The sequence below is a fragment of the Pteropus alecto genome, unplaced genomic scaffold (assembly GCF_000325575.1).
Source record: "Pteropus alecto unplaced genomic scaffold, ASM32557v1 scaffold40, whole genome shotgun sequence".
NCBI classification, from domain to species: domain Eukaryota; kingdom Metazoa; phylum Chordata; class Mammalia; order Chiroptera; family Pteropodidae; genus Pteropus; species Pteropus alecto.
The window spans coordinates 19,382,397-19,405,698 of NW_006431919.1; the positions used below are offsets into that span (position 1 = coordinate 19,382,397).

General features: G+C 49.8%; 3 protein-coding genes across 4 annotated transcripts in view; 2 read left to right on the forward strand and 1 right to left on the reverse strand.

Moving 5' to 3' along the window:
• Window positions 1-7,342, forward strand: part of SIMC1 (SUMO interacting motifs containing 1) — a 29,922-nt gene extending 22,580 nt beyond the window's left edge. The window contains exons 8-10 of the mRNA XM_025043167.1: window positions 1,303-1,459; window positions 1,589-1,673; window positions 6,836-7,342. Coding sequence (XP_024898935.1) covers window positions 1,303-1,459; window positions 1,589-1,673; window positions 6,836-7,137 — 544 coding nt within the window. The 3' untranslated portion in view covers window positions 7,138-7,342. The remainder of the gene's footprint in view (window positions 1-1,302; window positions 1,460-1,588; window positions 1,674-6,835) is intronic.
• A 425-nt stretch (window positions 7,343-7,767) lies between these two features.
• KIAA1191 (KIAA1191 ortholog) lies at window positions 7,768-20,164 on the reverse strand. Of its 2 annotated transcripts, XM_006906534.3 has the most exons (9): window positions 19,945-20,164; window positions 18,751-18,863; window positions 18,406-18,492; window positions 15,887-16,065; window positions 13,352-13,478; window positions 11,316-11,440; window positions 9,496-9,602; window positions 9,181-9,323; window positions 7,768-9,078 (listed from the first exon to the last, which is right to left on the reverse strand). In XM_006906534.3, exons 3-9 carry the CDS (start codon window positions 18,431-18,433, stop codon window positions 8,870-8,872), a joined length of 918 nt encoding a protein of 305 aa, XP_006906596.1. In that variant the 5' UTR covers window positions 18,434-18,492; window positions 18,751-18,863; window positions 19,945-20,164; the 3' UTR covers window positions 7,768-8,869. The 2 variants fall into 2 exon arrangements, with proteins under 2 accessions (XP_006906596.1, XP_006906597.1); XM_006906535.3 differs by lacking the exon at window positions 18,406-18,492.
• ARL10 (ADP ribosylation factor like GTPase 10) overlaps window positions 19,893-23,302 on the forward strand; it is a 10,462-nt gene continuing 7,052 nt past the window's right edge. The window contains exon 1 of the mRNA XM_015585169.2: window positions 19,893-20,097. Coding sequence (XP_015440655.1) covers window positions 19,893-20,097 — 205 coding nt within the window. The remainder of the gene's footprint in view (window positions 20,098-23,302) is intronic.

Consider the following 23,302-nt stretch of genomic DNA (forward strand, 5'->3'; position numbering starts at 1 on the left):
AATTTGTCAGAGAGGATATAGAAAATGGTTTTTCAAACATTAAAGAGATCAAATGGATTTTCACAAATTTTATACTTTTAAAAAAGTTTGAGTAATAGGAAGCAAAGTTTAAAAAATATTCATTCTGCTTTTTAAACTTTGCTTTTATACAAATTATATATGTGCCTGATGGAAAAACAAAGGGAAATGGCTAAAAAAAAATGGATCGTTTGTTATTTCTCATTTTTATAAGTAACAGTGGCACGAAGAGGCCCCTATTTTTCCAGTTGTTGCAAATCCACGAAGGGGCGGGGTGTGGCAGGTGTGGGGCCAGCTCCGCTGCGGTTGACCAGGCACAGGCCAGTCCTGCTGTCCCTCTGCTGCCATCTCCTTATCTGCCCTCGAGCTGTCTGCTCCCAGGACTGCCGTGAGTAGCAGACTGGCAGGGGCTGCCAGACCAGCCCTCAGGCAGAAAGCTTTGGGCAGCTCAGAGGGGTGTCTGTGTGTCTGAGGTCCCTGGTGGGTTGCTTCTGGTTTGGGGAGCCCAGTGAGCGGCTTCACCTTCCTGGAGCACAGCTGGCTTCCCTGCTCTGAGCCTCTGCATAGGCTCCAGCCCGCCCTTGCTGGTCAAGCCCTGCACCGCTGGAGTGACAAAGTCCAGGGCAAGAGTCCCACAGGGAGTCTCAAGTCCTAGACTTGAATTTAAGACTCTGCAATGCCATACCTGTGTATTTTTTATGTCTTTGTTTTTAACCCGTTTTTCCCTCCGTTGAAATGCCTCCTGCCTTGGGCCTTCTTTAATCCTCCTCGACCCCTGCCACCGGTGCCTGCTCCTTCGTAAAAGGGCCACTTCCAGTCCCCTGGCCAAATGTGCTGTCTCCTTATATCGCTAGAGCACCACGGCACCCCGCATATGGGGACACTGGCCCTGCGCTGTATTTAGGTTCCGGCTGGGTACCTCTCGGCCCTGTTCAACTGTCGCCTGTTTGAGCTATGCCAAACAGCATCTAGCACATTGCGGACATCGGAAACGTTTATTCTCAGTAGTAATTCTTAGTCACGATATAAAGTGATTCTTTTTAACGTGTCCTAAACACGTCTTTTCCAAACGTCAAAGACTCCCCCGCCCGGGAGTCGTTAATTCATAAACAAATCTGTTTCTGCCTCGTCCACAAGCCTCATGATTTCTTAGGCATCCACCACATTCCTTCTCAGCCGCCTCTATTTTCGGGCAAACGTTGGAGCGTTCGGGGGGAATCGTGGTATATGCTCCCTGAAATAACGGCAGTGATGGTTAGCTCCCCTTCCCTCTTCCCCATGTAGGGAGATGTTCTTCACTACCATGGAGAGCCACCTTCTGCGCTGCAAAGTGCTGGAGATCATCTTCCTCCACAGCTGCGAGACGCCCACCCGCCTGCCCTTGTCTCTGGCCCAGGCCCTGTATTTTCTGAATAATTCCACGTCACTGCTCAAGTGTCAGGTACACGTGTCCCTGCCTCGAACACCTTTCTCCTGATCCCTGAGCCTAACGGAAAAGTGACTCAAAAACTGTACGAGACATTCAGGCGAGGAAGGCATTTATCACCGAGTGCTTTCTCTGTCTCCGCAGTCGGATAAAACGCAGTGGCAGACGTGGGATGAGCTCGTCGAGCACCTGCAGTTTCTGTTATCCAGTTATCAGCATGTCTTAAGAGGTAAGGAGCGCCGTGTACAAGTGAGAGGTGTGGGGATCTGACAGCAGGTGTCACTGCGAATTAAAGGGACAGAGGGTTCTCGTTCATTAGCCTACGCAAAACATCGTTCCTTGGCTGTACCTAGAAGGAACGAGGAATGGCGTAGCTGGAGCCGCTGCTATGAGATAGAATAATTCGCAGACGCTTGTTACGGCGGGTAACACGGTGGCCCTCCCAAGTATTAGGCCGTGTTGGTGGGCAGGAGTCCTCGCGACGTGAGACGTGGTCACTGCCGGCCTGGCCCATCACCACGATGTCTTTGTTGGGTCGGTTACGCACTGACTACAGACATTGTAAACATCCGTCTGTCTGGCGCAAATACAGAGCAAATCTGTGGCAAGGCGGAAGTGTTTGCAACAGGTGTAAGGTAGCCTAACGTCTGTCAGCGGCTCTGCTCAAATCACAGGCGAAGCTGGGGACCGTCAGGCTCCTGAACACCCAGGAGACAGCTACTCATGAGGATAATAGTGCAGGAGCTGCTTCAAGTGGGAATGGTTTCCTGGCCAAGGATTAATGAGGGCCCTGGGAAAACCGATGTGCTTGTTAATTACAGGAGGAAACACGGTAACTTTAGAGGCGAGAAAGCACATTCCTGTTGACATGAGGCCCGCACTGTTCTTGCCAGAAATCCAGACCTAAATCTAATCACCAGAAAGGTCAGACAAACCCATTTTGAGGGACCTTTTGTGGAATAACTGGCCTGTACTCTTCAAAAGTGCCCATTTCTTAAAAACGAAGGACGACGGAGGAACTAGTCCCCGTTAGAAAGACTCTAAAGCACATGAATACTAAATGCAAAACACGAGCCTAGATGGGATGTTGAACACCAAGAAGCTACAAAGTACATTACTAGGATGATTGGTGAGATTTAAATAGATGAAGTAGAATTGTGTTAATAGTAAATTTCTAATTTTTGATGATTATGGAAGTAAATGTTCTGGATCCTAAAAGTCCATACTGAATCACTGGGGGGCAGAGAGGCAGAGTGTCTGCGGTTCATTCTCAGGCAGGAAAGGGGAACAGTGTGTATGTAAAATGTACCGGCCGTGACCTCGTCGCGGCAGATTTAGGTCAGTAACGGCACTTGGGAAGGTAAGACTGTGCTTATACCCGCGGGCCTGGAGCTGAGGAAGCTGCTGTAGACATGGGAACAAAGCACTGCACTTTAGAAGCCAGGGTTTAAGTCCTCGTCCCAGCTCTGCCTCTGTGTTGGCCAGCTAACCTCACGTCTCTTGACCTGTTTCTTCCTTCTGTCGAGCGGAGACAGTAATGTTTAACCTGCCAAGGCCGACTGCAAATGGTTATGAGAAGAAAGTAGAGGTCAGCAGGAGCGGACCTCTGCCCAGCCGGGAGGAGGCTGCGAGGAGACTGTGCTTCGGGCTCTTGTCACTAAAACTTAACAGCGTGCACCGTCAAGGCCACGACACGTGTTGTGTAGTCTGTGCGGTTTGAGCACTGTCCACAGAACCTGTCCTTCTTAGAACAAAGCCCCAGGGGTAAACTCCGTGTGTCCGCGGCCCCACTGAGGTTTACATCATCGTTTCTTTTGGCGATCTAGCAGAACGTTTAATGTTAAAGCAGCTTGGTTTGGTTTCAAGTTCACGTTTAACACTTGCTATTCATTCGTTTTGCTTCCCAGGGACTACACTGGGGTCAAGGGCAACAGGGGCTTAATTAGCACGGACACGGGATTGGTTTTCTTTCAGAATATCCTTATGCTCGGAATAAGGGTGAGGAAGGCCTCAGACCAGCACATTGAGTAAAGGGGCTGTGTTCCACTGCTGTTTTATCCTTGACGTCCTCTCCAGCTTCTTTAGAGACCAAGAGTTAAGAAGGAGACAAAAATATTTAGAACCAGTGGTTTAAAAACAGTGTCCTACAAAGAACACTGTACTCCGAAACAGTTTCCTACAGTGTCCTACAAAAGACACAGCTGCGGTGGCCTGAAATGGCCCTCCGTGTTCCCGTCAGTGGGTATTTGACAGTGAGGACTCTGCCTTTTCTGGTGGTCTGAGGACGTAGCTGAAGTCACTGAGGTCAGCCTGCACTGTGCAGCTCCAAGGGTGGGGGGGAAGGGAAGCAGTTCAGCCTTGTCGCATGTTGGGAGAGAAGAAAGGCTGGGTAAATTCACATACACTGGCTTCTGTCATCCCCCGACCTTGGGAAGGTATCACCCCCTTTTACAGATGGGAAAACAAAGGCCGAGAGAAGAGTAAACGCAGAGCCAGGACTCGGACATCGGTCTGTCTCCGGAGTCCGTGCGGTGAAAACGCACTAGGCGGAATGGCTTTTCTGTGGGGTCGCTGGGTGAGCGTCTACGGGATTTCCATTTCTCAACTCTGTACATGGTTAAGTCACTTCCGTTGAGACCCTTGACCTTGGGGAGAAGTGGATCCCGAACCTCCACATTTTACAAATGTTTCCACTGACGGCAGAGCGGTGCCACCGAGGCGTGGATGCTGGGCCGGCTGCTGAGCTCCCATTCTCCGGCTGCGAGAAGCAACCCCCCACCCCAGTTTCACAGCGGTGCAGCTCAAGTTGGAGCCTGAGCAAAATTACAAATTGCTATGCGCCAGGTTTCCTGATACTTGTGAATAGTCAGAACCTCATATTTTGAAACTATGAATTCTAGGGACATAAACGTAATACTTTGTAAGTGAACAAAATGCATGCCTCTCCTGAATTCCACTCTGCTGGACCGCTTAGCCAGGGGGGCCCACGGAAGCCCAGCATCGGTGTGCTCCTAGGAGAGTCACACACACGGCCTTTCCGCAAAGAGCCCAGTCCACAGAGGAGAGAAAAGCAGGTGCTCGTAAGGTCAGCTCACTGCACACATTCACCCAGGCAACTGATATTTACTGCCTGCCTCTCCGCCTGGCTCGCTGGGCATCAGTAAGCCCCACGCCGCCCCTTCCCTTCTGGGGCTTACTGCCGAGTGAAGGGATGGCCCTTAAAGAATCCCACAGGTACCATAGTCACAGTTAAATGTTATAAAGGGAAGCACAAGTGCACAAAGTAGCAAGACCTAATCTATTCCTGGCGGGACCTGGGAAGGCCTTCCGAAGAAGTGGTCCTTCAGCTGAAACATGAAGCTCCGGTGTTAGCCCAGCGAATAGGAGGGCAGTTTTCCAGAAAGAAAACACAGCAGGGTCAAGGTCCCTGAGGCAGGAAGTTGCTTAGTGAGTCCGAGGAACGTAGAATGAGTTAGCAGGACTGGGACGTAGTGAGCGAGGGAAGAACAGCCAGAGATAAGGCTAGAAGACGAGACAGGATGGGGCGCAAGGGGCCTCTGGGCCAGGTTAAGGGATTTCAGCTTGATGCCAAGAGTGAAGCAAAACCATCGAAGTGGTTTTCAGTCAGTCAGGTTGCTCTCCCCGATGCGGGGCAGATAGTTTGGTGCCAAGGGTGTGGGTGGGATGGCAGGGAAGGAACAGAGCTATGAAGATCGATTTCACAGGACCTGGGTGACCGAGCCTGAAGGATGACTCCCAGGGTGCCTCCATTACCGATTTGCAGATAAATGGAGAAAAAGATCTGCAGAGAAAAGAGCTCGGTGTGACTTCCTAGGGCGGGGAGTCCAACAGCGATGGTGATGATGTAGCATGGTGATGATGAGTCCAACAGCGATGGTGATGATGTAGCATGGTGATGATGTGTCATGTATGATGGTGATGACGATGGTGATGGTGGCTGTTAACTCTTTGGTCTCCTTTGATCTAACACGGTTCCTAGCCTTTGTCTTTCCTAACACAGACATTTTTGAAGAGCCCGAGCCAAATAAGTCGTAGAATTTATAAGTCATAGTCCCATAATTGGGGCTGTCTAATTATTTCCTCATGATCAGATTCATGTGAATCCTACTGGCAAAGACATTGAATAGATGAAGACGTACCCTTCTCCCCTGGCGCATGATGTCCCATGACTGGTGACACTGAGTTTGATCACTTGGTTAAGGTAGTGTCAAGTATTCCGAGGGTAAAACTTTTGAGACTGAATATCCTGTTCAGCCTTTCACTCAATGATGTAGCATCCATTGATGGTTCCCACCCAAATCAATCATCATATTAGATTGAAAGGTGGTTGGTTGCTTTAGTTATACGTTCCTTCTACACTTCTTAACTGGCCTTCTGGAAAAAGGGCCCTTCCCTTCTCCCTCTCCTTTGTTTTTAACTGTGGACTCAGGGCTTTTTAAAATTCGATATTATAATCCGTTTTTTGTCATTTCTTACGATCTCATTGTCCCAAAAATGGCCAACAGGAGCCCCCTTCAAGCTGGCTTGTCTTTTTGACACGCCCCCTCAGTTTTTAAGCATTCTCTTATTTCCATGTAAAGGTGTTCTAGGTTCACCTTGTAATTTCCTTACCACGGTCCTGGAATCAGCTTTTTCTCCCCAAAATTTGTCATTTCTCAGTGGGGAGTAGGGAATAGTATAAGAAACCAAGATCTGGGTGTTAAGTATGCTGATTGCTCCTGGGGTGTCTGCTTCTAGGCCCTTGCTGACAAGAGCTCGCAAATCATATAATTTAAAAAGTGTATGAGTTAATACTGATACCTGTTTCCGCTCCCACAGAATTTTTTCTCTCCTCCTATTCCATAACTGAATCTCTTCTCCCATAAGAAGAAGACTTTTTCTGAACACAAATATAATTACTCATTTGGTCTATCCCATCATACATACCCAATGGTTCCTTTAAAACAGAATTACTACAATAAACCAAAACCCACAAACTTACTAAGTAAAAGTTCAATATTTCTTTGCAATTCTTCCATACTTAGGATTAATCTCCCTGAAGATATCTGAAATTCACATGAATATTTTTCAAGTGGTTAATTTTAAATAGTTTCATTGTTTAATATAGATTCACTATTTAAGTCAACAAAGGAAAAAAACTAAAACATAATATTAATTTGTTTTAATACGAAAAACTTGAGGACCACAGAGAACCAACAACAATGGACCTTTTGAACACAGAGTGACCACAGGTCCTCGCGTGGCCTTTGCCCTGTATCCCCGTAATCAAGTCTTTGCCCAGACCCTACCCACCAAAATGGGACTTCATCGTCTTAAATGAGAAAGGACTAAACAATTCAGAACAGTCAACCGACTCTTTCCTTCTTGCAGAGCACTTACGGAGCTCCGTGATCGATCGAAAAGACTTAATAATCAAAAGGATTAAGCCCAAACCCCAGCAAGGCGACGACATCACGGTGCTAGACGTGGAGCAGCAGATAGAGGCCTTCCGCGGCCGCCTGGTCCAGATGCTGGGGGAGCCCCTCGTCCCCCAGCTCCAAGACAAGGTGCACTTGCTGAAGCTCCTGCTCTTCTATGCCGCGGACTTGAACCCCGACGCAGAGCCCTCCCCCCAGGACCTGAAGCAGCCCCTGAGGTCCTTCTACGCCCTCAACGCCAAGAATACCTCCTGAACTCCGCCTGCAACTACTTGGAAGTTTTAAAAGTAAAAAAAAGTAGAAATTTTATAGGACCAAACCTGTCTTATTTATCTGTAGGTTATAACAACTTTCTCTTTAGTAAATATCTCTTTTTTTATAATCCTGTTCTAGCCTATTCTCAAATATGGCTTAAGTATATACGAGGTGTATATATTTTTTAATAAATTATTTATCTATACTTTTTTTGAAACAGGTAACACTACATGCACTTATACGTTTAACATTTCCATTCAAGATGTGAAAAAGAATCCCTCTGCTGAACAAATTCTAGACATCAATGTTGTTACTCAAGGTACTGACGACCTGTTTCAAAAGAGACATATTCACTTCTCCCTTGGAACACAAACATCGATGTAAGACCTGTTATACTGCCCATGAATTTGGCTCTGTGGCCAGTGTATTAAGATCTAATGTAATGGGGGGCGGAGGGGGAGGTCAGAAACAAAGAGATGAGTGTGTTACAAAAAAATACGATATTAAAAGGACATAATAAAGAGGCAATGGTTTTTCAAAACACCAAGTTCAGCGCTCAGGCTCCATGACTGTGAGTGGGCAGAAAGGAGTGACTTCTCTTAACAGTGCGAAAAAAACAGCCGTCCACCCTGGAAAGCAGTACAGACTTTTATTGTCAAAACGAGTAGAGTGCAAGCCTAACAGAAGACAAATAAATTAACTGATCATTTGAGACTGCGGGGCCTCGCTACTGAAGGCCAGCTCAGCTCCTGCTGTGGATGTGCTTCTGTCCAAAGCAGAATCCGCCGGGATTTGAGACCGCGTTCAGGACAGTGACCGACAACAGACACGGGGAGACGGGAACGGTGCTTTCCCAGGCTTGTCCCCTCAGGAGCCCCGTGCCCACGCAGGACGAGGCCTGGCTGGGGAAGTGACTGCGAGCCGAAGTTTTCTCATTCGCCCACCTCTCAGGTCCTGGCCCCTAACCAGGAAATCGGAACCGGGTGACATGGGTCTCACACGAACCTCAAGACTAGCATCTACGTGTCGTTCCCACCTTCCTTACTTTAAAAAAGCTTCGCGTCCATTTACCTACACCACACCAGCAGGCTGAATTTTCTCCCTTAGCAAGTTTTCAACCAAACTGGAGTTAAATTGATCTCACTTTCAAGTGCTACAAGGACGTGTGGGACCTGCGTTTGCTAGGCCCCGCAGGGAGGACCGGCCCGGCCTGGGAGCAGGAAGAGGGTCCCCGCCGCGGCTGGCTTCTGCACGTGCCCGATCTCAAACAGACGGCAGGTCCCCGGGCTGACGGGGTGGAGCGCACAGCAGCACAGCCCAGAGGGCTGAGGCCTGGCCAGCGAGCCAGCGAGCACCTCTGCGCCGCAGCCCGCCACGCTCACCGGCTCGTGGTAGAGGGGTCCAGGCCTCGGTCCGGGAACAACTCAAGTGTTTACCTAGTAAGCAGTGGTCAGTCTCGTCTAGGCTAAATGACACAAAAAATAGCAACAAGGCCCCAGACCTCACTGCCGGGAGTATTCGGTCTAAACTAACGGGACACCCGATGGCTCCCTCCACAGGACAAGCTTCACACTGCTGATTCTCAACGACCCGCCCTGTCTCCCGCTCCAGCCTCGGTTCAAGTGATTTAAAAGACAGACAAAACTCCCAAAACCTCTCCCATGTCAGAGCCAAGGTAAAAAGGAAACGGGTGCCAGACACCCTCTATCCAGAGTCCCTAGAAGAGAAAGCTCTAGAAGCCGGAGGGCGTGAGCACATTCAAGTCGCGGGGTTTGAGGTTATGGGTGCGTGGCGCTGGTTTCTTCACTTCTACCACTGGGCCGTCCAGCTTGGGCGGCTTGAAGGCAGCGGGGTCTTCAGCTGTTCGGGTGGCCTGCACTCGGATCAGATCCATGGGAGAAGGCTTCTGGGCCCCTCTGTAGGCCTGGGTGGCAAAGCCTCCTGCAGAAATAAACCAGGGCAAAGGATTTCAAAATCAGGAGGCAGCTCCCAACACGCAGTAAGACGCCTGCCACACTGCTTTCTCTGAAGGCGCCGCCTTACCCGAGTCGAACTTCTGGAGGGCCCTTGATCCAAAGAGACTCCATTTATCTGCCGAGGTTCTGTCTTTATCCCCACTTCCAGAATCCATGGTGCTAAGATACGGGCCGGGTAAGGCTGCAGGAGGCCCAGAAGGGAACCAGCTTCTGCAGAGAAAGAATGAGACCCGTCCTAGTACGGCCTCTTCCCGCCCCTCCAGGGGGGGTCTCGTGCCGACTCCCCTTTTCGCTCTGAGAGCACAGGCTCGGGTCCCTGTCCTGCATGAGCGCTGCCTCCCGTGAGCACGTGGCCCCCCGCACGGCCCCAGGAAGGGCTCACCTGGGCTTCTGCTTAGGGGAAGAGTGCGGGGTGCCACCGGGGCTGGACTGGGCCGAGGCCGGCTGCTTCTCTTCTCTCGTTCGCTCTCTACTCTGTAACGTTAATTTCTGTTCAGGTGGGTAAGAAGAGAGACTTTTTAAAAATCGAAGCCAATGTTAAACGGCAAAGTTTGGGTATAAACTACGTGGTTCACACCAACTTCGGGCAAAAGGAAAACGCTAATAGGTGGAATAATTTTGGATCACAGGACAGATGTTCCTTTGAGTTTGCCATACTAGATTCCCTCTTTCAAAACACTGTATTCACTCGACAGTGCCTCTCACGCGTCTCTGTACTAAATACCACGCTAGAGCTTGCAATTCTTCCACGCTCACCCGGCCGGCAAGCGGAAGGGCCAGGAAAGCAGCAGGCTCCCTGGGCCTGTGCGTGGAGCCTGGCAGGCCGCTCCTGCCCCGCCACGCTGGCCCCACGCCCTCCCTCGTCCCTCCCATCACCATCGCCAGTGGCTCTGGGTTCCCTCCGCTGTACACCTGCCTCTACCTACGGACTAGCAGTCTGCTGGGGGAGAGACAGATTGACTTCCCACTGCTAGATCGCGATCCCACAGTCTCTATGCGCCACGTCCAGTGGGCCAATGTTTAGCCCCAGCTACATTCCAAATGACCATGACCGAATTTTCTCAAACACTCAACACATCGATTTACAGAAGCTGGCATTTCAGCCATCCGCATGCTCTGTTCCTGTGGCTGAGATGCGGTAACAGGCAAAAGTCAATCCTACCACGATATGGGGAATCACTCAGCTGGAATTCTGACTGACACCTATCCTGGGAAGTTGCCAGTGTCAGAGACCTCTCTGGAAGCACCTGTCCTGTCTGACAGCTTAAACTGGCACCTTGATTCCCCACAGCACTGGTTCTGAAACTCAGTGCAAAACCCTCTGGGATGCGCACTACAAAATGCGACAGCCCCCCACAGGCCGCCAGCCGCACACTCCCCCTCCCACGTAGTGGGTGCCACCCCTTCAGGACCGGGTTCTACAACAACTCCGGAATGTGGGGGGACCGAGAGAGAAAAAGGCCACAGGGGACCTGAGTTCAGGTGCTGTGGCTAGTTAAATACATGAACTTGGTCCTCAGTCTTCATTTATAAAACATGGAAAATTGTATCCACCCCAAAGGATGAATATGAAGATTAAGTAAATGATTAATGAGTGCTGCATAAACCACGAAGCACAATTAAGTATAAAGTGGTAGTCCCTGAAATAAAGTCATTTGGAATTATTTTATTCATACAGCGATTTGGTCCCCATTAACCTTACCAAAAATTATTCTTCATTTATTGCAATTTTACAAATAAAAGAGCAAAAACATTCCGATTCTACATTTGCTTTTAATTTTTTTAAAGAGTAAACACAGAGCATGACATTCCTTTCCAGCTCAAGTGTCACCTCTGTCAGGACTGCCCGACCCTCCTCTTTCCCCCTCAGGGTCAAACACTGGGACACGAAGAGACCCATGCGGCTCTGCTGTCCCTAACGTGCTCACACCCGTCACATGCCTAAGTGCAGAAGCTCGTTTCATCCTCCTACCAGATGCCCTGGCTCTGCAGACGGATAAGCAGAACCTCCAGGGCTAAAAGCCCTGGAGCACAAGGTGCCACCACGGGGCGGGGGACAACAGTCCTAAGTTCCTTGCCCCGTCTCCTTACATCACTCCACAACCCCAACTAGCTGAGCTGGTAACTGCTAAACCGCAGCCCCCTCCCAAACGACAAGTGACGAGGGCTTGGCTTTTCTAAGTCCCTAAGAAGCAGACTTACGTGGAGCGCTTCTGCCACGCACAGGTACTTGGTCTCCTCGGTGGTGAGGCCCTTGTGGGGTGTGTAGCCAGCCTCTCTCAGCCCTGCCTGCTGCTCAAAACGCTGAATGCTCTCCTGAGTCTGTCCTGGGAACAGGAGACGACAGTCACGCCCATCCCCGTCTCCCAGCACAAACTGGGGGAGGACAACGCAGGTATCCGCTGCCCTCCCCACAAGCAGGCGGCCACGCCAAGCATCCGAGGAGCGCTCCTCAGAGTGATGGATCGTGCGGAAGTTCTCTAGCCAGGAGGCCTCCCTCGCACCGGACGAGGTCACTCCCGAAGGGACACACTCCTTCTCTTCCTCTTCTTTGAGCACTGACGCTCTCTTTGTACTTAGAAATGCAGCGTGGAGAAGCCAGCTGACATTCAGAAATAATGGAAGTTCTCCAAATACAGTTTCCTAGGAGACCCACCAAAGACTTCGCCGAAGAGAAACGGGCCACATTAAAACCAGGTGCCAATGAGATCCAAACCACAGAGACCGTGCCTTGAGCTGGCCAAGGTGTACCAAGCCGGCATATCTCGTGCGTGAACGTGCCTCCCCCGGTGCGGGCACGGCCCATGGGCCACTCAGCATCAGCACAGCTTGACCGGCTCAGCTCGTGATCGGCCGGTCATCCCGCGGCATAACTGACAGCTTCATCTGCACACACTACGTTAACACACCCCTACACACAGGAATGCGACAGCTGTGGACCAGTCCAGATGACAGATGTCCTTTACGACTGACTTAGTCACTCCCTTTGAGGGGACGTTTTATTTCCTTTACGACTTAGTCACTCCCTTTGAAGGGATGTTTTTATTTCCATCAGAAATAGAACCATAGAGGGGAAAAAAACCTAAATATATAAAGATGTTTTCCAGTCTTACTAGGTAGCCACCTGAAAACTTAAAAGGCGGGAAAGGGTTTAATGCATCACGGTACCCCCACACTAGGATTTTAAATGCAGGTATTTTTAAAAAATTTTAAGATTATAGAGACATCAAAAGCTCGCAGCAGTATTAACTGAAAAAAAGGTACGTCTACTACATCTGCAGTTCTAAAACAATGCACGGGTATGCGGAAGTGAATAGCCACGTACATGTCGGAGTGACAAGGGCACTCGGGGACGTTAGAGCCTTCTGCGTGCCGCACGCCACTCTCCATAAGGAAGTGCGCCGTGCAGAATGACGACCTCTTGCTCTGCTAGATCACAGGCTCCAGCTTGCAAAGTAAAAGCAGCAGTTGCTGATTCAAACGGTGCGTTTCCACGTGATTAAGAGAAAGTCCAAGTAAGAGTCTGGACTTTTGGTTCTTGGGCGAGGTCTCCAGGAATTGCCTACGACAAACTGGTGCTCCCTAGAGCACATAAACGAGGGCGTCCGATTTCAAAACGGCGCCCCTACGTGCCCTGTCCCTGGCAGAGGCTGCTGCTGACAAGCGGAGCTGTGTGTCTAATAATTGTTAGTGCCCCACAGTAACTGGAGGGGCCCTCCAGAGCCAAGGCTTTAAAAGAAATACGAGCTCTCACTTCTGGTCTCATTAGGACCACAAATCACACATCGGTCAGTAAGACTAAAGAAGCCTGACACACCAAACCTGCATCAAGGTCCAGGAAGAACAACTTTGAGACGTTCAACTGAAAAATGATAACACAGGCAGGTGGGGGATGCCTCTGAGTGTCCCCTCCAGCAGCAGCTCCCGGCCACTGAGCGAGCACCGGGTCATCTAACCCTCCCTCCACCTGCCAGCCAGTCTCCATCACTAAGTAACGTGCCCCAGGCCACACAGACGTGGGCAATGAAGGCCCTATCAGCCGGGCAGCAGAACTGCACCTCCGTGACCGTGACCGAGACAAAGCTTCCACCTCAGCGGAGCTTTAGTGCTGGTGACTCGGCAGCCACGCTGACCTCCGCCAGGCACATGCAGGACAGGCTAACGCAGGCGTGTCTGCGGAAACCCCTAAACTCTTGCTGCCCCGTCTCCACTCTGTCCTGAGGGTGCAGAGCGCTTACTTGTGATCAGAGAATTCATGATGACATGGGTGGCTTTAGCCTTCACCACGGGGGCTTTGTCCGTACTGTCAGTGGCTGATGACAGGGTCACAGCAGGGGAGGAGACACTGGCCTCTCCTTCCTCCACCTGTTTGAGAGGAGAGAGGCAAGGAGGCACTGAGCAGAGCTGGGGAATCACGCACCCAGCCTTTGGGGAAGAAGCTACTGAAATTCCTTGAATGGGATACTAAGGAACTACCTGAAGGGAGGAGTTTATACCATCCATAGTGACAAGGGATAAAGACGTTACATGAACAGCTCGAATTTATACAAGTGGGAAAGCCAGAATTTGAAGCTCGGAGGTCCCCGACCTTCCCAGCCCGTTTGTCCCAACGGACAACACTACAACCTACTGCTAAGCACCAACCTTGTCCAGGCCCAAGGCCGGCTTTTGCTTAACCCATCAGCGCGTTCACTAGGCAGTTCTCGTCTCTAGGCCATGAGAATCCCCCAGAGGGCCTGGTACACAGAATGCTGGGCCGGAGCTGATTCAGTAGGCTTGGGAGGGGCTCCCAAATTTACATCTCTAACAAAATCCCAGGTGGTGGTGATGCTGCTGGACCCCGGACCAAATTTTGACCATGGTTCTAAAGGTTCAAGGAATGGTCTTTAAAAATAATAATAATAAATCTAAGTGGCTCCTAATCCTCCACGTGAGCCGAGTTCGCCACCTTGTCATCCACACTCAGGACTGGCAGGGAGGAGAGAACGGGGTTTGTTCTTTGTCTCTGCATCTCCAAAGGGTCGGAGAAAGCGGGGAGCACAAGTACTAAAGGTTGTGTCCCCATCGCAAAACAGGACTCATGCTTTCAACGGCGACCCTGCTGGAGTAAAACTCGCATTTCCGCCCCCTTCCCCCGGGAGACGGCAGACGTCAGGGCTAACGCAAGAACGCGCATAACCGGGCAGGCTGGGCTGTCCTTTGAGCGCCCGGTCTGTCGCGAAGCGGGCAGCAGCCTGTCAGTGAAAGTGTGGCGCTGCCCTGAGAAGCACTGTCACACACGGTGCTTACTCATTCTCTGCTCCTGTCTCGGAGTCCACCGCCTGGGCGCTGTTCCCCCAGCTCAGCCAGTCCCCTTTACACAAAATGTTTTCTTCAACAGCTGACTGGGTCAGGTCTCATGAGACAGCGGACATCGGGAATTTCCCGCAGGGAAGGGTGTGGGGGGCCCATTAGAAAGGAAGAATGACACGGCTCAGCCTAGTGACAGTTACGCTGGGAGCCGGGAGTCCTGACATGTCAGGGACACACCTAGTACGTGTCACATCTTTTATTTAACCCCCACGACATCTCCACGACAAAAGTATTCTCATCTCTCAGATGGAGAACTGTGGCTCGGGGGTGAAGCTGTCTGCCCAAGGTCACTGCTAACACATAGACCATTAGGGGTTTCACACCCAGGTCTGCCCGCTGTGGACTTCCTGTCCGGCCCAGAGCTGTCCCTCAGCTCAGAGTTCAGTGAAACTGTGGCTGCAGGTTAAACAGCCTCATGTGAACTAGGCAGGCCTAGTTTACTCAGGCAACAGTAGCCCCTTTCCTGCATTTCTGGTGACTAGAGAGTCAGAAGTGACAGAGACACGGTCCCTGCAGGCAGGAAGCAGTGACGCCTGCAACGAGCATGTGCGAACCGGGAAGCTGGACTGCACGGAAGGGCTGCGTGAGCGGGTGGAGGTGTAACACGGCGTGTGGTGTCTGCGGGTGTGCGAGGGGCCGCAGGAGGGGGCGGGCCTCACAGAGAAGGCCCCTCGGAGGTGGCTGTGGCAAACGGGGGGCGTGAGACGTGTGCCGGAGAGAGCCGATTTCCCCCACTTGCGACAAATGTTTTTCTGGAACCTGCTTTATGCCAGGTCCTCTGCTCAATACTAAAGCTAGGGTTCAAAACTGACCATGACTCCTGCCCTCAAGATGCTAATGGAAGGTGACAAAGTAACAGGGGGCCTGTGACAGGCCCACGCTGCAGTGGAGAGCGCAGAGGGAGAGGTGACCGTCTCGTTGGGAGGACAGAGGAAAAATCCGTACAGGAGACGTGTTTATGCTACGGCCTAATGGACCATTTGTCAGGCAGTGGGGTGGGAGGAGGACGGGGGGACTGTAAACACTCCAGGCAATCAAGCCCTTGAAGCAAAGACCCGAGGCATCAAACTCCCTGTGAAGCGCACGAAGCCTGAGGCAACGTTCAGGGCTGGGCCAGGGCGGGGAGGGCACGCAGGCCCAGGATCCCGCGGAGCCAGACCAAGGAGCAGCCAGACCAAGGACCCTGTGTCTGACACTGGGAGGTGGGGTGAGGGAGGTGGAAGGAGGACGAAGGAGACTTGGGCAGAAGACGTGACCATTCTAGTTTGAATTGAAAAGAAAAAAAGGCCCACCGACTCCAGCTGAGGCACAGAAAACACATACAGGGACTGGTGGTGGCCTGAAGCCACTGAGGCTTCCGGGGCTGCGGAAGGAGAGCGAAGGGGCTGGGCTTGCCAGGGGCAGTCCGTGGGGTCAGGTACCTTGGCGAGATGCTGGTACTTGCGCTCTGGAATCACTGGCTTCCAGGGGATGCTGCCCATGTCCGCTGGAGGAGGAGTTATGGGCGCAGGGTCCTCCAGGGCATCATCATAGCTGAATGCCCGGCGGTACATCCCGATGGGCAGGGACATCTTGCCCAGAGGCCCACTGGGCTCAAGAGCTAAGAACAGAGACACCTGTCAGGATGGGTTCAGCGAGTGAACACACTAATAGCTTTAAACCGACCTGCAGGCAGGAAAGCTCTGAAACACTCTTATTCTAGGACCGAGCAATAGCCTGTTCTGGAATAGAGAACCCATTCAAGGAAAGGTAATCCATAGTACTAATTCCTTCCTTGGATTCTCCTCTTAACCCACTTAGTAACCCTAATCCACTTAAATGGATTAGGAAACCGAAGTTCAATATAAATTTACCTGAACAAGGTCACACAACTTCAAAGTGCAGTAAGGTCAAAACCCAATCCCGTCTGCTTTCAAAGCTTGTGTTCTTTATGTCATGGAATCTGCCCCTACTCAATGCCAGCTCTCAACTTATGCAAGACTGAAGCGAAGTTCTTGTTCCCGGTGTTTAGATGAGGAAAACAGTCCTACAGCTGAACTGATTTGCCTAAGTTCATATGGACAGCAGCCAGCCCTCTGCCTCCCTACCTCACTAAAGACAACAAGAGCACGATTAACAAGAAGTATTTAAAACACTATGCTGTCCAGGGTTATCACTTGTTTCATGTGTTCTGTATGATTTAAACAGCAGAGCCAATTACCAGCACAGAAACTGCTCTCATAAAGCACTGCCAGCTGATCCTGCCAGTCCCGTCCACTGGAAGTGACTGGAATGTCCCACAGTGAGGTGGGCACCCCACTTCAAGGGCACTCGGCTCTGCCAGACTAGGGAGCAGAGTTCATTCTGTTTACTAAGCCTTTCACAACAGAACTACTGTCCAGATCCTGCCTTCGGCGTGACATTTGCCTTTTGCTAAAATTATACAATCACTCTCCAAGACATCGACTTGAGGGGCAGGAAGTCCAAAACCAGCAAAGACACTTCGTTTAAACGGCAAAGGGACCAAGCAGGTACCGTGATTATTACTATTACTAGTAAGTACTAATAAATCCGTAAAAACAGAATGAGGATTAGTGGCTGCCAGGGCTGGGGGAGATGCTGGGGAGTGGGAAGTGACCACTCATGGGTATGAGGTTTTATTTTTAGGATGATGAAGATGTTCTGGAATGAGACAGTGGTCATGGCTGCACAACCTTGTGTAAACTAAAAGCCACTAAATTTTTCATTTTAAATAGATGAATTTCACAGTATGTGAATTATCTCAAAACAAACACACGAGCAAATAATAATTGCCAAGTACTCTTCCTTGCCAGGCATGTACATCCCTCATCTTACCTAATCCTCATAAAGCAGATTTTCTTCCCATTCTCCAGCTTAGGAACCTGAGGCACAGATCTTAAGTGACACCCAACCGGTACACGTGGTGGGGACTAGAACGCATCTCAGCCAGCGTCACCCGTGACGGGCACTGCTCCATGCTCCCCACATGACAAGCATTAACATGATGAGTGCCATGCTAAGGTCTGGGCCGGACACAGTTTATGGTAACCACACGACAACAAAAGACAAACTAAAACACCAGCTGATGAAGTCAGACACTGGAGAGGGACCGATACTGAGAGACATGGGGGAGACGCCTATTACTCCAGTTAATTTGGGAGCAATTTCAAAAACATCTTAAAGGCTCCCAAGCGCCATCCCGACAGCCTTCTTAAAATAAATAAAGTCAGCTAATATATTTACTAGGATGTACATTCCTACAAACAGAGACCCCGAAATTTTCTGGGCAGTAAGTGCTTATTCATCACTACCTTTTAACTCACATTTTCACATATTTAACGTTTAATCTTCGCATCAGCCCTGAGAAATAGGCACTATCATCTATATTTCACTGATTATCTAAAATTGGGTGATTCAGATTCGATTAAAATTCACTGCCCTTCTCACTTAAAAAGTCCAAGGCGGGATCAATGACTTCAGTAACCCAAAATTATTGCTCTATACAGATCCAGACTCATCAAATGCCACTGTGAGCATTTTCATGACCAAGTTCAATTTGCTGCCTTTAAATCAGGCTGGTGCCTTTTTGCCTAGACCTCCATTCCACCTGTCCCCTACGTCCCCTAAGAAACGAAGTGAGTTTAATCATTTTGGTACATACTACGAGAACTACCCAATTTCTTCTGAATTCTTATTTGATGCCCTAGAAAAGTGATAAATTTGTCACACCCTTGAGGGAAATGATTGCTCTCTTTTCAGTTAGATTTTGGGTTCATACCCTGGCTGGGTGGTTAATAAGGTAATATTAAAATGATGCCAATCCATTAAATCTAAATACTCTCCTGGTAGCAGAGAGTAACCATCAATATCAGAAAAAGTAGTTTCTGTCTAGCTTAAAATAAGGGCAAAACATGACTTGACCAAAAAGAATTAAGTTTACCAGGCACTTCTGTTTGTCTCGAAGCCATTGAAAGACTGGGATCCAGGTGCTTTTTCTATATAGATTTCAGAGCTGAGTCCCTGCCACCTAATAAAAATAACAAAAAGCATTTTCTTACAGTGAACACCAAAGAATAGCTCCAATGCTGTTCTTTTGACAGGCACACAGAGTTTTATGGCTTGTTTACAAGGTTGAAACACACATAAAAGAGCCAACGGGTAAGAAACATGACAGAGGAGGGAAAAAAAAAAAAAGGCTAAAGTCAAAGGTCTCACCACACCTGTGGCTGATGTCAACACCTATGATATGACAAAGACGATATACCTGGCGAAAAGGTCACCTTACCGGAGTGAAATGAGGTGACGATTATGCTGACAGGCAGATATTAACGAGGAGCATGGTCCAGCTGCAGCACATTAGCAAAGGTGCTCAGGAAGAGTCCGTCCATTCCAGAGGTTCTAAGAACAACAAATGACCCGCATTGGTACAGCCCTTCACAGTCTGCCAAACATCTTCCTGTGCAGTCATGTATTCCCCATGACACAGTCTTACAAGAGGGATTACCAGTTTGTGTGTTTTCATGTTAAAGCTAGGGCTCAGGGTCCAAACAACTTGACCCACAGCGAGGGTCTAGGGACCACAGCAGGTAAATTCATTCTTTGCTGCTAACACTGACTAATATTTATAAGGATTTTATACAACACTTATCTTGTGTTTTAACCCTTGCAGCAACCCTGCAGAGCAGAAATTATTTATCCCCGATTTAATAATGATAAGGAAACTAAAAGTTAGGAGATAAATGATTTTGTCCAGGATCACAGATAAGTGGCCCATATGCAAGACAGGTAGCTCCACCCCCGTTTTACAGGGGCGTCCAAACGAAGCCCTGAGAAAGCCATATTATTTGCATTCCAGCTTGCTCCACTGTCCTCCTACCCTGACGGAGCTCAGAAGGCACACTAGTTAGTTCTTCTTAAAGAGCATCTCAGAATCCAAAGTTCAGCCATCTTCCGGGTCCGGGAGCATTCCGAACCAGACCATCCCCTTCCACTCCCACTTCCCCGTCCCCTCCCCGGCAGAGCTTAAGTATCTCCTACACGGGATAAAAGACAAGGCCTCCAGGATTTGAAAGGCCAGGTCTGACCCAACCTCCTGTCTCACCCTACAAGGCAGGGAAAGAATGAGATTAGGGCCGGGGCCCCGCACGAGTCCAAGGTTCCCCGAGGGCAGGGCAAGTAGGAGGCTTAAGAGGTGACGGGGAGGGCGAGGTAGGGGGTCCCGGGCTAGGCCGGTTTGATCAAGTGTAGACGAGGCCCCGTGCCTGGCTGGGCTGCAGGGGCATCATCAGAGAGAAGGCCCACTGGGGACCCCAGAATGTGAAGCGAGAGACGCAAAGGCAGACCGGCCAACGTAAGAGCATGGAAAAGGGGGACGGGAGAGGCCCGGAGCCAGGGCCGTGGTGGGCGACTAGGAGCGAGCCCCTCAAGATGAGCGGAGGACGCAGCCCCGGGGACCGCCAGGCCCGGCCCATCCGGTTACCTGTTTGTTTCGCCGTCGCGCAGCTGCCTGCAGCCCGAGCTCCCGCACTAATGGGGCTCCGAGCACCCACGTCTCCCGAGAACCTGTGGCGCGGTCTGGACACAAACCATGGTGTAAGCGGTGCTGTTCCCGTGGTGACACCGAAGGCCTCGGGTACGGACTAGAAAACGACAGCAGCCAGCGGGCCGGCGGCCTCCGTGATAAAGCCTCCCAAGATCGCGTCACGTCGCGCGAGACTTGGTCCGGAAAGCTCTCAGAGCATGTTGGGATTTGTAGTCCATGATCGGAAAGGCCCCAGGACCTTAGGGGCCCTTGAAAAGAGCGGGGACCCTCTTCCAGGAATAGCTGGGTTAGGCATAGCTCATACAGAACTAAAAAAGGATGCAAACCCCATCTGCCTCCCCTAGGCGAGGCGGGCCTAATGTCATTTTCCTTTTACACTAAGGAAAGTGATGCTTGAAGAGATGCCAACTCAAATGTTGCATACTGAAGGCAGACTCATTTTTTTCCTATAGAGTTTACAAATATGATAAAGCGTTAAAGCTGAGGAAGTAAAAGAAGATTTTAACAAATCTACCCACATTCCTTTCGACCCCACAGCCCAAGCTTGCCATCACAGCTCATCTCCAGAGGGCGATGGGGCCTGAGGGGTGGGTGTCACACTGAAGTTTCAGCATTTGACACTTGTCAGGCCTACTGGCAGGACTGAGAGACTTGCCTCAGGCAATTTTAAACCTGAGTGCCATTAACAGGCCACCACTCATGAGTGTGCTGTGAATTAAAGTCTTCCTCAAATTCTATAATTAGCTTATGAATATCACAATTACACTGCAGTGCGATTTTTTTTGTTGTTGTTGTTAAGTGTTACTTTGTTAATTTGGAAATTTTAAAATGCCGTATGCCATAATTTGTTATCCTCTGTGGAAGCAAAACTGACACCTTGCCCTCCCCTCTTCCATCAGAAGGGTTACACATCACCCTTCAGTCAGCAGGGGAGAAAACAGCACTTTGCACCCTTATGTAAACCAGAAGACGGGATCACCTTATCCCCAAATAATGGAAAACTCAAGACTTTCCTGGAAGTTATTGACTTTCTGACAAACAATTTTACCCCTGACTTTTGTGGCACTGATGTCCGAAGCGAAGTCGTGATCGAGACAGACAGTAGCCATGTGAGAAAAGTGCTGTTTTGCACGAAGGACAGACTAACTGTAAACTTTTTACTTTCACCATTTTATGGGGTTTTCCTCTTTATATGGATATCGTATTTTTTTTTATTGGGGAGCTTATTTGTTTGAAGCCTAGACTCTCTTAGAAGCCTTCTTTGCAAGTAAACTCATTTTCTAAATGATTTGGTTGCATAACTAAGGAGGATTCAGTCAGTCACAATGGAATCCAATCCACGAGGCCGCAGCTTCTCAGCTGTTTGAGCTCAGGCCGTCTTTCTCAGCTCCTCGGGCAGATCTCTTGTGGCAACAGAGGTTCTGGTCTACCTCTTTTCTGTGATTTTCTTTCTGATTCTGGTTTTGGTTCTTAGCCAAACCTGCTTCCAATTCTGTGCAGTCACTTTATTTCCCCAAGAGCAGCGGCACCATTGGGAAGTTCTTCCTTGAAGTCTGTGTGGTTCTTGTCTGGGGGCAGACAACAGTCAAGGGACCCTGTGTGTGGCCGACCAGGGGATCTGGCTGCCTTGGTATGTATTGTTGTTTATAACATACACTTACCAGGAAACTAATTTTCTAAACGTTTTTGACTCTGAATTGTGCTTTTGGACTTCCTTGAGCATTTCATACTTTAATAAACTTGGAGCCTCAAAAATTGGAATTGACCAGAGTCTCTTGTGCATCCACTCTGAATGCCCATATCATCCTAGATTCCTATTTCATGGGGGAGGAGGCGCCTCCCTTCCTGCAGACATCTGCCATCTCTGGTCAGCCCAAGCCCCCAGAAAGACTCACTCCCTAGCTGACTTGCCAGTGTTCTCACCGCCCATCAGCAGACAGGAACTTGGTCACTGGGAAGCGGGGTGGGGGGGAGGAGAAGCTGGGGGGGCAGATTTGCATTTCTGGGGTCTCTAAACTGGGGAGCTCTTCCTGGAAGCCTACCCTTATGTCATCATAGATGAGGCTTTCTACCCAGTATTGCTCAGGAATTGTCCATTTCCAATGCACATTTGGACCTTGGCAAAGGTACCTCGGTTAGAGAGCGGGAGAGTTAAAATTCAAGCCCCAAACAGAGTGTCTGGCTGATAGTTTGGCTGTTGGCTGTCTTTGGCCTCACCTCCTCCACTTTTAATATTCCTGGGGCAGGAAGGTTGAAGGCACAATCCAAAGAAACACCTGGAAGCAACAGCTCCCTCTAGTGGTGAGGAGGAAGACTTCATTGAAGAAATAAAGGATGAGGCTCAATAGTCAAACTGTCCTTAGAAACCCACTCACTTATCCAATCAGATATTACAGATGGTGTAACTAAGATGCAAAGGACAGAAGGAACCAGGCCAACGTCACACAGCTGATCTGGGGCAGTCGGTTAGATAGAAAACGTGTTCTTGTGTCTTACTTTTTATCAAGCGCTATGCTGGGTGTTTGGGATACATGGGAGGTAGGGACAGTCCCTGACTGAATTCTGTCCTACCAAAATTCACATGCTGACGTCCCAGCACCCCCGTACCTCAAAATGTAATAGTCCACGGTCTTTCAGGACCCCCCCCCGAAAAAAAACTGAGTCCTAAAAAAACTGGCTCCAAAATTAAAAAAAAAAACAAAAACAAAAAACACTGTAGAATCAATATTAGTATGTTCAAATGTCTGCACCACAGATTATTGTCAACTTCTTTTATGGCAACATACGATTTTCATAAAGATGGCATCTGAAAACAATTTTGGAGTTATATTTCTCACCTTGAAATAAATCTCCAATGAGCACCTTAGTGCTCAAAAAAAAAAAAAGAAAGAAAAGAAAAGAAAAAAGCCCCACAATCACAAATTAGGTAAGTTACTGCAGCCATATCCTCTCCGAGCTCGTGAGAGATGCTCAGGAAACAGGTCGCTTGGGTTTGAATGCAGCCTGCACCGATGCACGATAGTGCGACCTGGACCTGTTTTCCCTCCTACGACGCAGTGTTTTACGGGATAACCGAGAACAGCCGTGAGCCAGCCCCTCAACACACAGCAAGTGCTCGGTGGATGCCTATATCCCCGTCTCCAGTCCTGCGCCCATCGCTCCCTTCCGCATCTTGCAGAGCCGGCGGGAGATCCCCGCACTCGGGGCCGGCGCCGGTGCATTGTGGGGCTTGTAGTGCGGGGCTGGGCTGGGCTGGGCTGGGCTGGGCTGGGTGGCTGGGTGGGCGGGGCCGCGG

Coding starts and splice junctions, on each gene's coding strand:
- KIAA1191 (XM_006906534.3), bottom strand. CDS start 18,433: ATGGCTTCGAGACAAACAGAAGTGCCTG. Junction 13,479..15,886: donor AGTACCAGCATCTCGCCAAG/GTACCTGACCCC, acceptor CCTCTCAAACAG/GTGGAGGAAGGAGAGGCCAG. Junction 9,324..9,495: donor TCCCCTAAGCAGAAGCCCAG/GTGAGCCCTTCC, acceptor CTTTCTCTGCAG/AAGCTGGTTCCCTTCTGGGC.